Genomic DNA, 15,386 nt, shown 5'->3' with positions numbered 1-15,386 from the left:
CATATAGCTGTACATTTTTATCAGACGTAGAAATGTGGTGTTTGGAATCATCTATTCATATAATTGTTATGTTATAACGTTTGGACTACAAGTTTTAGTAACCGATCCTTTGTGTCTATTAAGGACTTAGTTATTCTCTCATTCTATACCTTTTTATTGCATGTCTTTGGACAGCTCACAAGTATATATTTAAATCATATATTGTATGGTCTTGATATTCTTGTTCTCAGGAAGGAGCAACCAATGGTTACTATATAGTAGAAGTACTTCCTGTTAGTACTGTACGTTGCATATTTGAAGACACTGAAGACGAAGAATCGTCAATATAACGATTTTAATCATGGATTTACATGATAATACACAAAGCCAAAGTAAATCTAGTATAAGTTCTTCAAATTTGGGATTTTGACCACAAATTTCTGTTGTTCATTCTTAAATAATGCTTCCAATTGTTGTGATGTTTTAACAATGCATAAACTACAGCTATATAAGCTTATAATTATAAATTGTTTTTTTTCTTCAAAATTTCAGATCATCATTTGTATAAAACGTTTCGGTATACTTACTTGAAATGACCTGTTTAAAGAGTTTTATTGAAGTCTATTTTCTATATTACACAGATCAGGGATATAAAGAACATTTGCATACTTGTGTTAAGCCCAAATTTTACGTCTTATGGTACGAAATGTATCTTCAAATAGAAAAAGTTCTAAAAACAGCACAACAAGTACAATTTGTTGTTTACAAATAAATAGATATATCTGAAAAACCTAAAAAATATATATTGTTTTCATAAAAAAGTTTGATGAAATTTGTCATCATATTCAAAACCTTTACTTATTCTTCGATAGAACGATAGATTTTCAACTCTTCAATCATGTTGAAACAGTGTTCTCTAAACGGTCTTTCGAGCTTTGGGAATAGCCTCAGGACACATGTTGAATAGGATGATTGTGGAACAATAATAGTTGTGTATGATCATGATGCAAAAACTAATAGTCGTTTACTCGTAATTTTGCCATCTCTTATCCAGCGTCATGTAAATATTAGATAACGATCAAGTTTTAGGGAATATAACTAACAAGAAATATTATTATTTTCTTGGCTGGAGAAAATAATTATCAACATAGTACGATAATCGAAGAAGTCTGTAAATATAATCTTGATTTTTAGTACTATTTTCGCACATTTTCCTTCTTAGTGGACCTTTTGCAAGGTAGCCACACTGGTCAGTTATATTCGAGTCGTATGCATAGATCTACGTCTCTTCTACCGTTTTTATATTTTTTATCTTATGCCTGTAGTTAGAAGGCATTGCTTGACAGAATTTACCATGACTCATTTTTCCCAAAACTTGTTTATTTTTGGCACCAACCGAGATTTCACACTTTCCAGACATTAAACATATTTTAAGATGGTCTAAACTGATGTGTATGAAATGTTAACAGTATAATCAGTCGACAATTTTTGAGCATCAAATTTTTGAACTTGTGAATAGTTTTTTGTAATATAGGCTGAATGTCTATAGTCTCCTACCACATTATTTGCGTTGCTGAAACAGTCTACAAACAAATTCCTTTCACTCCTTTCAGGCATAAAATATTTTTTAAAGTGATCTGAATTTATCTGCATAAAATGGTAAAACTATAAGCAAGATGTGTGATTGTTAATTGATGATTTATGAGCATCAATTTTTGATATTTTAAAGTGCTAATCATTAGTTTTTTCCAATGATCGTTTAGGATGATTTCTGCTATTTTTGAATTGTTTATACTACTTGTTAACGTTTTCTTGTAACATGGATTGATCACCAAAGGTCTTCAGTCACATTTTCAACGTTTTACCACCATTCTATAAACAAAATTAAGAGACTTCAGCCTTTTCAGGCACAAAACATCTTTCAAAATAGTTCTTTAATTGATCTTAATAAAATTTTAAAAGTATCAGCTAGACGTTTAATCGCTAATTGACGATTTTTAGTACAAAATTGATGATTTCCATATCGAGCTGTTAATGTTAATGGTCTTCTCCAATATTCTCAACATTTATCCATCAGAAATCTCATTACGCAGATATTTATATGAAATTTGACATAGTTTTAGTTTTTATGTTTTTTCAACTTAGTATATATGGTATATAATGGATATATTTTATATACCTACATGATAATTTGTTTATGTAGGAAATATTTATAGCATTGATTTTGGACAATAAACCTATAGTAATAACGGTTTTATATTAATTTTTTTTCAGTTTTTGAAACCTAAAATTTTGGTATCCTCGTTTGTCGATTTGCATATAAATTATATTATTTACAAGACATAAAATGCATTTTGCACCTTGTATACTTTCACTTTTAACCCAAAAACGGACTCAAAGAATTGTAGCCAAATGTTACCTTATCTTCACATGGGGTCATTTGCTTAAATAAACTTAAAACTGAATTAAGATATTTTGTGGCAAATAAATTATTGCATTGTACTGAGAAGGTTTTCGGTTCGTTTTTACTTGTCTTCCTCTTCAGACTTTTGTGCAATAAAATGTGATAAAAAATATTCAGCCGGAAGCCGAACAGTAAATGTCCAAGAAATGTCATTACCTTTTGCCACATTAAAAAAAATATATTTTTTTAATTTTTTTTTTTAAAGGACCTACATTTTAGGTCAGGCAGTTAGGTTGCTCATTAAGCTTTAAATGAAATGGAAAATATGTTTGAATAGTTTCGAAAAGTAATGGTTTTTTTAATATAAGTAATAATTTTTTTAGTTATTTTATATACCTACACACATACATAAATAAATAAATTTTTAGTACATAATGGGATATAGTAAACTGTAAATAACTAAAAACTAGATCGTAAATAAATTGAGCACGACTGATCTTAATATCTCACATTTCTTTGAAGTTAATAAATTCACTCAGGTAGAGCAGCTGCCAGCTTTTGTGCAAAAAAAAAAGAAGAAAAATTAAATAAAAAATTAAAATAAACTGAGGTTTCACCTGAAGTCATTGTGAAGTGCTTAAGCACTTTTGTAAACTTTTTCACCTCTTGGTGGTACCTTTTGTGTTTCCATTGTGCTACGCGTTGAATAAAAGTTACAAATGCGTTCACTGACCTCGTTCAATGCATCGAATGAAAGAGAGTAAAACGGAGAAAGTAATTAATTGCACAGAAACATTTTACCACTATTAGGTTTTTAAACTTAATTTGACATAATTTTAAATTAAATTTGCTTAAAAAGTAAATTGCTTTTATTTATATGTATATTTTAAACACTTAATTCACATTTTGTTGATATTAGTTTTTTCTACCATAACGAAAATTTTTTTTATTTTTAACCTAAGTTCTTGTATAAAAAAAAAAAATGTGGTAAAAAAGTAGAGGTTTGGACGCAGATCGTAAACGAAAAGAGCATAGTTTAAAATGTCAACATAAAAGAGTTCGTCCCCAAAGTAATGTGATAGTGGTTTCAGGGTAAATGTTTTAGTCCGTATAGTACATATTAATACGTTAGGGAGTCGAGCACACAATTTCGTTGACGATTGGTTTGACAATGCATAAAGCATTTCACTTATCTCACCACAAAAAAAAAATATAATTCCATTTCAATAAATATAGAATTCTATGCAAAATAGAAATAAATGAAATAAATCTCTTCATGTTTTTTGAGAGGAACATAGTAATAAAAGGGCGAATAGTCGGTAATTATGGAATGTGGAAAAATATGGGCTGAACTGCCACTGCAACCAATCAACAATTTAGGGTATTGAAGCCACTAGTCTCTAGGTTTTTTATCGGATATTATATTATCTAGATATTCATTGCAATTATTTTGATTAATTCAAATTGACCGATGTGTATGGAGAAGGTGTGTTGACAGTACGCCAGTGCCAGAATTGGTTTGCTAAATTTCGATCCGGCAATTTTAATGTCGAAGATGCACCACGGTCGGGAAGGCCGGTTGAAACTGATAAAGACGCGATAAAGGCATTAGTTGATGCGAACTGGCGAATAACAACACGTGAGATCGGATTCAAGTTAAATTTATCACATTCAACAGTTTATGACCACTTAAAAGGCTTGGGATTATCCTCGAAGCTCGATAACTGTGTTTATTATACGAAAACTGTCTTTTAATTTCGCAAAAAAAAAGAAAGTACTTTCCGAACAACTTACTAGATATTTTAAGTAAGCTGTCTGGGTAACAACAAGAAAAAGGCAAGAATGTTTGATGAGTAGTACTGTGCCTATAACCGAATATTGAAATAAATATTTTATTGAGATTTGTCGACACTTGACCACAAATATCAACAAGCCGATCCTTCTGATATATGTTCGGAGCTGTTGAAGCGAGATAAAAATAACCTTTTGCGTCAGTATATAATAATAGACGAAACTTGGTTCAATTACATTACTCTGAAGTTGAGTCGGCAGTCAGCTAAATTTAAAACAGCCTGTGAACCTCTTTTAACCGGCCAAAAACTCAATAGACAGTAGGCGTTACCATATGCTACCGTCACAAAATTACATAAATTACACTTTGAATTGCTAGGTTAAAATAGTCACACGACAAGAAGTCACCCTGTCTGAAACATCGTTTGGTATCAAACGGTTCGGAGAGGTTCTTCCCAATTCTAACGGAGCTGGTGGTGTAGCTCAACGTCATTTTACATAGCAATTATTATTTCTTGAAAAATCTTAAGAAAGTGTTCTAGGAAACAAATTTCCGATGACTCTGATAAAAACGTCATCGTCGAAGCTGAGGGGTCAAAGATAAGTCATTCTCTAAAAGAGGTTTCGAAATGTTAGGGAAGTGTTGGAATGATTGTGCGATTCCTAAAGGAGAATTCGTTGTTATTGTTTTATTAGTTATACTAAGTACTTATGAGTCGATGTGATATTATCGGGAAACAGTGAAAAAGATTTGGTTTAAATAGATCTAATTATTGATATTGTATTCGTTAAATTTTTAAAAGCGGCAATAAATTATAGACAGTTTGTTTCTTAATGTATTCATTTATTTTTATTAATATGTCATAAAAGCTTAAACTTTCAGTAAACTTTATAATGATTGAATCTCCCACACAAATCAAACAAGCTACACAAAAAGGAAAACATTAAAAATTTTCACTTAAAACTTAAAAACCTTACTGTGACCCCAAAATGTATAACCTGAACATTGTGAACATATCGAAATTTAAATTTTCAAAATCTTCGTCACAACTTTTTATCAGCATTAACATTATTAACATCATTATGCATCGTGAATAGCACAAACTCTCACTTTTTCACCACTGTTTTTTTTTCTTTTTTTTTTCGTTTAGGTTAGTTATTGTAACGCTAAAATAGTTTGTTTTGTTTTTCGCTTTTGTTAATTCACCCAAAATGGTGAAAATACACCCGTAATTCATGAGTGCTCGCATATTCGTACAAATGAACGAGCAAAGCGTACCTCAACTAAAACTTGCAAAAGTTCAACAAACTTGCGTGAACTCAATTTGGTGCAATGACATTGTTTCTTTGCATTTTTTTTGTATTGTGTATTGTGCCTATGCGTGTAGGTGTGAGTGTGAATGTGTGTGCGTGCGCATACGATAATGTAAATTTCTTTGATTGTTTGCAGTGTGCGTGCGTTCGAAAGCCCACTTATGCCCTCTTGCCAGTGTTTTCAGTTACAAATTGCGGTCGCAGCATACGCCGGTATGCTACGAAAAAACTACGACGAAACTACGATGAATTGTTGTTGCAATGTTGTAAATTCGTTCGTTGAATTTGTCGTTGCAACACATGAAATTTGGTTTTGTTGTAACAAAAGTGAAAAAATAATATGTAAAGTGTCACTTTCTTCTTTTAATTTGTTTAACTACTGCAGCATGTTTCACTTTCTTTTCAGATTTTTTTTTTTTTGGTTTTTTAATTTTTATATATTCCAACTTGAGTAGCTATGTTTTGAGTTTATTTAATTTATGTTTCGATTTTTTCGGTACTTAATTCAATTACCGTGCCAAAACAATAAAATTGTAAATTATGAATGCCAAAGAAAGTTAAGCGATACTTTAAAGTGTATCAGTGGCCAGAGTTACCTGCTGATTTATTACTGCTTCAGCAGCAGTAAAGTCTGATCGCAAAGCTTGATAGCCGATAACCGATAACCAGGTATCGAAATGCGAACGATTTTATTGAATTAATTTTTTATTAAAGACTAACAAAACATATAATAAAAAATGTAAGAAGTAATGATCTTTATTTTTTAGTCGAAAATACGTGAGAAGTGAATAAAAAGAATAGAAATTTTTAATTTTCTCAGAAAGTGTTTTTTTAATCTTTAATGTTTATTTCAACCACTTCAAAATAGTCCCTTTTTAATATTGTACAGACTGTAGACCGCTGCCTTAAGTTTCAACTGAAAGTCCTTTTTTGATAACATATGGTTATGAATTTGCTCTGCGATTACGTCCTTATCTTATATATAAATAAAGAATATAGTCCTTTAAGCAGTTTTAAGAATTTGAAAAAGACTAAAAAGGCCATATTTAAAGAATTATAACATTATAGCAGTGATAAACAACAAATTTTCCTGCCATTTGTTTCTTCTACAAAATACTTAAAAAATAACTCCTGTGTCATACATGAGTGACATACATGTTTTGTATGATGCTCCCTTTTCTTCAGCAACCTTTATAGAAATTAAAAATTTTTCTGTTAGTAAGCACAAACAGTTTAATCTTTTTTAATTGCTAATAGAGGCATTGATACTCAGATAACACATCATCTTAATCATAGTAGAATTGCTTGTAAAGGTCTTATTTCACTTTTTAAACGCTTCGCATCACTTCATTTTTAATCCAATAAAATTACACAACTCTCTAATCCGATACCACACCATACAACAAATGAGCAAACACATACAAATTTTTCTAGCTCATTAGCATCATAGTTGCTAAGCAATATACAAAAAAGTCTACATCAAAAATATGATGTTTGGCGCGCCATTTAAAGTATGTATGTTATATCCATTAGCTAGGTCCATACAAACTACGTACCATAAATGTTTAAAGGTAAAAATCTAGGCCCGAAATAAGCAGTTTAGGGCATTATTTTAATTTTCTTATTATATATGCTTATCTCATTAGATCGCGTCACACCAAGTACCAAGTAAATACTTGAAAATTAACAGTGGCAGTGCAACCAGTACACAAAAAAAGACCCCACAGTAATTCAGTCAGTAATATCAAATTTGTCCTTAATTATTCATCACACCCTGTACAAATAAGAAACGTAGTATTGTAGTAATAATGAAGTAATAAAGAATAATGAAGTAATAACATATAAATAGTGAAAAGCCACATATGACATTGCATTGCATACATATGTATTTTAAATTATTTATATTAAAATCTTTGAAATTTGAAATATATATTTTACTTATTCTTTTATATTCATTTGCAAAAAATTTATATGTTAACTTCATGGATAAAATTGAGGAGTTTCATAAATTCAAAAACTTGTAGTCGTAATTAAGAAGTAATTTTGAAAATAATGATTGAAGTATTCTCTATATGTATTGAATGCTAAACATTTAAGAAATGGATTTTTATAGGTACCAGTAGGTATCTGATACCCATAATTAAATGATATGGTGCTATTAAAAATTAATAAATCGAGTTAATACAAACTTTATTAATATACTAATTGGTGGTCCTTCCAGAACAAATGCTCAAAGTTTTAAATGCTAGGACTATTTTAAAAGTGTTCTCTTTGCAACGCAGAGAGAAGAATTTTTAATATATTAAATATGTGGTTAATTGAAACAATTACTGTCTCAGTAAGTTCCTTGACTTTTATTCACTTATTATGCTTTACCATTTGTTACACGTTTTTAATATTTTCAACAGTGCTAGCAGGTTTAGTCCATCCAAAACAGTCTTCATAATCTTCACGACCACGCTTGAAGTCAACCGCCCACATTTTTAGTCTAATATATAATAAAGCACGGTTCTCGTTCAAGTCAATAATCAACAACATATTTATTTCTCTTTAGTTTTGATAAAACTAAAAGTGGAGCGATTAAAAAATTATTAAAAATAATTTTGAAAGTAGAACCAACTAAGTTTTCAGGTTGCCTTAATTATTAAACAGAGAAAATATATTTGAAAATGAGTTTTAGTTTTAAACCAGGTAGTAGTTTTAAATATCTATGCTTTTCTCATTGCTCAACACTTGGTTTAATTATGGGAGACACTCGTGTAATTGCAGAAATTTCGATGTACTTTCCCTTAACGCTAAGACTAAATATATGAGTGTTTGAATTATATGCTTTATAAGTATTAATAAGTCGACCTTAGACATAATTAGAAACCTCATGGTTACTAATTTTGCCACTTTAAGTTCAGATGTCTAAGACAGAACGCAAAGTATAAAGAAATACAGCATAAACTCTCATTTTCTGAAGTAATTATAACTGACTTTCTAAAAGTTATTCACATTTCTTATCTGAAATTATTAAGATTATTAACTTAATTATCAAAAATAATTACGTTTGCTGTTGGCATATGGCCCATTCTTTTAGGTTTTCTTTATTGCGATAATACAACAGTAAAAAGTGAAACCGAAAGCAAATGAAATTGAAATTATAGCACAAAGATCACAAAAAATCAGAAAAGAAAAGACAAATAAAGTAGAAAAGAAATTGTGAAGAAGAAACACTTTCGTTTGTGGCACGTCTTTCTATTTTTCTTTCAGTCTTTCTTCGCTCTTTCTTCTATTGTCTATTCACATTGCCGCTTTCAGTTTCATTTATATATTTTTTTTAAACGGTGCGCATGCGTCTATCGAAAAATAACTGACAACGCACACATATGCTTTTGTATCTTTGAGATACATTTTCCGAAATAATTTGACATGTTTGAAGTCAATAAACTTTTATACGAAACTTTTTTTTATTTAAAAATCAAGCTCGAAGGCAATCGAAAACGATATAAAATTTGATGGAGCTGTTCCTGAAGTTTGTTGCTTATTTTTCGGGAGATGCTTTTCTGAAGTCGATATAGTTTTCTCAAATCTTGAATTCCTTTCATAATCCATTTCATTAAAGTCATCGCAATATCCGTTTACTGTAAATACAATATCTTCATCTGATGAGTATAAAAGTTATCGTCATTTCGGGATCATACCTTCCATTTTTGGTGCTGTAAGCTAGCAATTTTGTTGTTTTCAGTACTATGTTTGTTGTAACGTTTCACTCAATTTTTGTAATAATAGTTGACACTTTAGCTAATTTTTGTCGCTCGCTTTTGGTGCTGTTAGCTGACACTTCACTTATGTTTATTATCGTTTAAGTGAAATTTTTCTTGTATTCATTTTTTTTTTCGGCTAGGTTTTTGATGCAGCTAGCAGCTAGAAAAACACACTACACTCAGACAGTGAAAGTCTATTGTGTAGTGAATTTTATTCTAATATTATACAAAAATTTTCATCCTTATATAAGAAAGAGAATAATGCTTAAAAGAAGTTGATATTTAAACTACTCACAACGTTACATTAGAAAAATTCTAAGTTTGTGTCTGTAGTGGGCGAGACATATGGACAAGGGCATAAAATATGTTCCATGGTGTCATCGCCATCTAAACAAAGGCGATATAAGCTGTTGTCAGAGAAGATGAGAAGATGCATCAGTAGGCTACTTTTCTGCTAATTAATGTGATAACTCATCAGTAAACAACCTGTAATATTTCTAGTGATTACAAGTAAAATCAAATTTTAGTAAATTTTCCGAATTTGAATTTACATATATGGTGATTTCAAAACAACTGCCGCTTTAATCTGCAGATGGCTCTAACTTCAGACAGCTCTGAATTGCTTTTATAGTGCTTTAGAGTTTAAAGAGTGAAACTTCGGCACCTTTAAGTGAGATCTTTCTCCATCACACGAAGGGTGCAAACGATATTATGTGTGTAAGAATTACAGAGTATATACTTTTTCAGGGAAAATTCCCACGATTTGCCAGTTGAGTTTGGTATTTCCAATGGAGTTTAGTGATCGAGATGTAACATGTCATCTGACCAGAGAAGTTTCTATGGCTATTCATAAACAATGATATATATCCAATAGGTATATTCAATTTTTGATGAAAACAGATAAATTAAAATATAATGAATAAATATATATATATATATATATATATATATATATGAACTTCTAAATAATTATTATTGATTAGTATTTAAATAAATATTTCGAAATGATTCTACATTTTTTTATTCTTCCATGATGATTTCTTGATTTAGTGGTTCAGTATTGAGAGTATGATTCATATTAAACGCTAATTTTCTTGAAGTTTTATAAAAAAAGATTTGCATTAATGTAAGTAGAAATCAAATGCAGTTCTTATATGTGCTTCACATTGTGGTTTTCTTGTTCAATGTAGTCCATCACTTTTGATCATGACTTAAATATTTTAAGGCAACAGACCGGACCAACCCACACAGACACGAAATAAAAGGTGACCTTTTTGCTTTTTATGGTAACTGAGGTCTTTTCTTTAAGTCGAAAACAAAACGAAAATATTGTTAATTAAATCATACACCGCCATTGCAAGTTGAAGTTAATTACTTAAGGCCAGTGAATGGTTAACTTCCTCATTAACATTTACTCCAAGACTGGCGCGTTCTTGCATTTATAAATTTGTTTTTAATATTGAAATTAAAATTAAATGTTAAAATAAATTATTTGTATTAAAAATTAAAATTTTATTATATACTATATAGTATGCATGTATAAACATTATTTTTTTTAAATTATTACAAATTACAATTAAAACCAAAAGGAATTAAAATAATTTCTTGCATACACTAAAAACAGAGTAAACGTTCAAAGTTTAGTTATTTATTCTTATTTAAACATAATTTGAAATATAACTAAATATATTCATTATATTTAAAATGATTTAAATATGGTTTAAATACTTGCATTATAATAAATATTTATAAACTCATTTTTGAAGAAAGGTCATTCAGTTACGGCATGGCTTAAAAATATAGAACCCAAAAAATAGAAAATAGAATCTTACAAGATACTGACTCCTAGTGGAGCAGAGCCATGGCTGTGACCATGGCTGATATTTTGTGTTTCTAATCCAATCTGAATCTGTAACAGAAGACGTTGCGCCCTTCAAATGAAAGCTACATAAAAAACATTATTCATTTTTTTCTATATTGGCTTAGTTGGTTATTATGATATATATGATTATTAAAAATTTAATGGTTTGTTTAAAAATTCATAAAAATATTAACTGAAAATTTTTTATGAATTTTTAAACATTTTTAAGTCGTGTATTTAAGCTTAAAGAATGTCAAAAATGTATTTCTACTATTAACACAAATAGTTAAAATTCATTTTAGTTGTTATTAAATGTTTTTAAGTCTCCTAAAATGTTAATAAACTAAATTAAAATCAATTGAATTGGAGATTTTCCAAATCCATGTAATGTAGAGACATGTAATCCATGTATCTTCTTTTACAATTACCAGAAACTCTGAGCTATTTAAATTGCATTTATTAAGCACAAAGTGGGTCGCAAAATAAAATCACTTTCATTTCGGAAAGCGGGCTTGAGAAGAGTTCGTTGACTTAGCGCAGTTGTATGTGCAAGTCTTTGGTGAGTGTATGACGTGAAATTGAGAAAGAAAAAATTTTTAATTTTCCCTACTGGCACAAAACTTCAACGATCCACTCGTGAAACGGTTATGCCTACTCAAATGTTCGACTAAAGTTGTACATTTTTTCAAAAGAAAGTAAAATTGTTTTGGTTCCGCTCCAAATCCACTTTTAGCGTATAGCGCATGCGTTCAATGAAGCGCACTTCATATGAAAATGAAAATATGTGAAGCACAACATACCCTTCGCCCCCTCCTCTCAAGCGGGGCTTACTTGGTTTGCAGCATTTTGAAGAAGTCAAAAACCTTTTTGCCTTCAATCGAAAATTTCACTTTCTTTAATTTTTTTCTTTTTGACCAAATCACGTCTTTTAGAGCCACATCGCTTATGGAGTAAACTGCCGCTCTTAACGGCTCAACGAAATGTTAACCGCTTTATGTCGTTTGCTATTTTATACAAAAATGTAGATATAAAATTTTTATTTCATTTTTTTTTCAAAATTTGTTTTTGGTTTATAAATTAATGCATTTACATTTTGTTGTCTATAAAATAAAAAGTGAATTTTTGAATTTTGAAAACTTTCTTGCTAAGGTTATTCACTTCAAAACTTGGAGTGTCTTGTATGCACTTACAAATGACGCTTTTGATATAAAGCAAACAAAAAAAAGATTTAAAATTTTTAATAATTAAAATATTTTCCGAGAAGCTTACAAGATATTTAGTTCCTCTTTACAAATAACTGCTAACATCATCTTCATTCTCAGAATTGGCAGAAAATATATTATAAATTTTGCTTCAAAAGATACCTCTTTAACGAAAGGTCCTTTATCACAAAAGGGGTCAACAGCGCAAACAGTGAAGTTTTGTCTAAGTAATTGGATGTAAGTTGATATCTCTATGATTCTCAGTAATAACAATTTTACACCAATTTTTTTTTAATCCTTCTCAGAAACTATTGCTAACATCTTCTTCATTGTCTTTATTGACAAAAAATTTATTACAAATTTTCTTTCAAAAGATACCTACCCAAAGAGAGGTCTCTTAACTAAAAAGGGTCCAAGAAAGTAAGCAATGAAATTATCGCTAAGGAAATAGATCTAAGCTAATATCTCCTTTATCATCATCTTAAACATTTTTAGTTCCTCCTTATAAAATATTGCCAACTTCATCTCCTTTCGTAATATTTTGAAAAAAATTATTATAAATTTTAATTTAAGAACATTTCGTAGAAGTAGTTTATAATACTAAAGAGTGATCTATTATTGAAATGGGCATAGAAATATATTTTAATAGTTTTAGATAGTTAAGCTGTTTTTAACTTCTTAAGTTAAGTCCACCAATATATAGCTCTGTTGATGCAGTTCTACATTTATCTTCTTTAGGCATCCAGTCACAGGAATCTCGCAGTCAACTGTATGGCTAATCTATGATCTATCTACAAACTATCTATTTTAATATGTTATGCATTCCGTTTAATCATGTTTGATATTTTACAATTTTTCGATAAATAAAAAATACTTCAGGCATGATCATTTACAATTTAGGTAGTTCTCCCTGTGAAAAGCTACTCATTTGTTTAAATTAAGATTTTACTATAAGATCTGGAACAGCGTTTTTCTTTACATTCTTGTAAAATCCATGTAAAATCAAGATTGTTGTAAAAGCAAGATTGTTGAGAAGAAGCTGTATTTGTTCATGATATTTTCTACCTTTTCTACTTCATCTTCCATCGATATTATTTTGATGTCACAATGGATTTGGATATTAATTAAATACCATTTCTCGTAAAGTTTAAGCCTAAAATCTTTGAAGAATTTCGATGTTAGGTATTGATGCTGTGCTCCATAGTTGAATGGTACAGGTCCATACTGGTTTAAACACATTTTTGTATAAAAGAAACTTATTTCTTAAGAATACTAAAGATCCTTTATTCAATAAGTAAAACAGTCTTCGGTGTTCAATTTCAAGAGATTTTCTTTAGTTAAAAATATGTGATTATGTGAATATGATTTTCCTCCTTCAATATTTTGAAGTAATTTGACATGGGTGTGCTCATATTCATTTATTTCTAAATCCTCTATTTTCAACATAAAATAGTAAGGTGGTCATATTTAAATAAATTTCATATTTCATATTGGTTATTGTATTTTGCCTTAATTTTTAATTTTCTATGCATAAGAATTTTAAAGAGATTTCATGATAAATAGAGCATATATTTGTGTACCTCCATCAATACTCTAGTTATGGGTATGATAGCAATAATTGTATTTGAAGGTTGAACAGGTGTTACTATATATATTTACTATTTTCATTTTCACTAGCAAGTAGGAGGAAGACTGTCTTGGGACATCATTGGGTTGGTGATGACTTGGCAGGAAACCTCAAGCTAAATGAGCTGCTTGCATTAACAAAAGATGTAGTTATGCGAACGGAAGCCACCCCAGCTTTAACTCAATAACAACATCCGAGAATCAAAGGTCGAAAAAGGACCCAAGTAGTTTCGTAGTCTACTTCGACTAATCCTTCACTTCAGTGGGGCCACTTGTTGGACAGTGCGCTGTTCCAACGTCCCACCATATATTTATTTATTTTTAAATATATTTTTTCAACTATTTAATTTTTTCAAATTAATAAAATTTTCGACAGCATTTCTGCAATTCTTTAAAAGAACATATCCTTTAACTTTGGATTTTAAGGAGTTTTCAGGATAAATAGAGCATATCTCTGTGTGCCTCCATCAACATTCTAGTTGTAAGATTGATAGCAGTTATTGTATTTACAGGTTGAACTGTTATTATTATATATATTTTCCCAATTCAGTTCTCTGTTTACGCTACTGGATACCAAAATTAAATTTAAAGGTTATTGCTTTATATATACAATATTGACTTGATTTAATTCAATGCAACTATATTTATTATTTTAGATTTTAATTATTATAAGCTTATAAGCATATATGCTTTAATATGCCTTAATATGCTGTATTTATTTACTTCTTAAAACCATGGTAAAATATATATTATCTTTAACCTATTGTAGTATATAATTTCACGCTAAAAATATACATAAGCAATTCTTTTAATCTCCACACCCTTCAGAGACCAATTATACAGATAATTCAATTAAATGAAACTCACTCATAAAAAGGTTACATACTCTCCATGAACTTCATTCACTTCAATAACGTAGCATAATTTTTGTAACCTTCCTTCAAAAGTCTTGCTTTGTGTGTAAATGCCGTTAACGTTTACAGTAGCCTCAAAAGTTAACCTTAAATTATTGACACTCTCTTACCCGCTCGCACAAATGGCATCAATTGCTGCCGAGCATTACTCAGTGTACGTTAAGTTTTGAATTGTTTTATTTGCTGTTTAATGTTTTTTAAATAAGTTAATATACTTGCCTATGCCATTGTACTACATACACATCACACTTCACATACATATATAAATGTTTTAAGTATGTTTGTGTGTGTGTGTGTTTTTTTTTTCTTATATAAAAATTTTAATTTTCTGGTACATGGCAATTGAAATTGGGTCAGTGACTGCATGAAAAATCGCAAGTATTCACCACACAATAGCAGTACAGAGCGCAGTACAGCGCAATGGTAAAGCAGTACGAGTAAAACAGTTTAAGTTTTCGCTGTTGTTGTTATCATTGTTATCGTTGTTGTTGTTGTTATTATTGCTACTGTTATTTTACCATTAAAGTTTAGACTTTTAGGCGCACA

General features: G+C 29.8%; 1 protein-coding gene across 1 annotated transcript in view; it reads right to left on the bottom strand.

The window, feature by feature from the left end:
• Positions 1 to 8,944: 8,944 nt before the first annotated feature.
• LOC119682496 (DNA-directed RNA polymerase subunit beta'-like) overlaps positions 8,945 to 15,386 on the bottom strand; it is an 8,546-nt gene continuing 2,104 nt past the window's right edge. The window contains exon 2 of the mRNA XM_038095954.1: positions 8,945 to 9,114. Coding sequence (XP_037951882.1) covers positions 8,945 to 9,114 — 170 coding nt within the window. The remainder of the gene's footprint in view (positions 9,115 to 15,386) is intronic.

The sequence above is a fragment of the Teleopsis dalmanni genome, chromosome 1 (assembly GCF_002237135.1).
Source record: "Teleopsis dalmanni isolate 2A chromosome 1, ASM223713v2, whole genome shotgun sequence".
NCBI classification, from domain to species: Eukaryota; Metazoa; Arthropoda; class Insecta; order Diptera; family Diopsidae; genus Teleopsis; species Teleopsis dalmanni.
The sequence above is the reverse complement of the archived record's forward strand: the minus strand, read 5'-3'. Positions and strand labels throughout refer to the sequence as shown.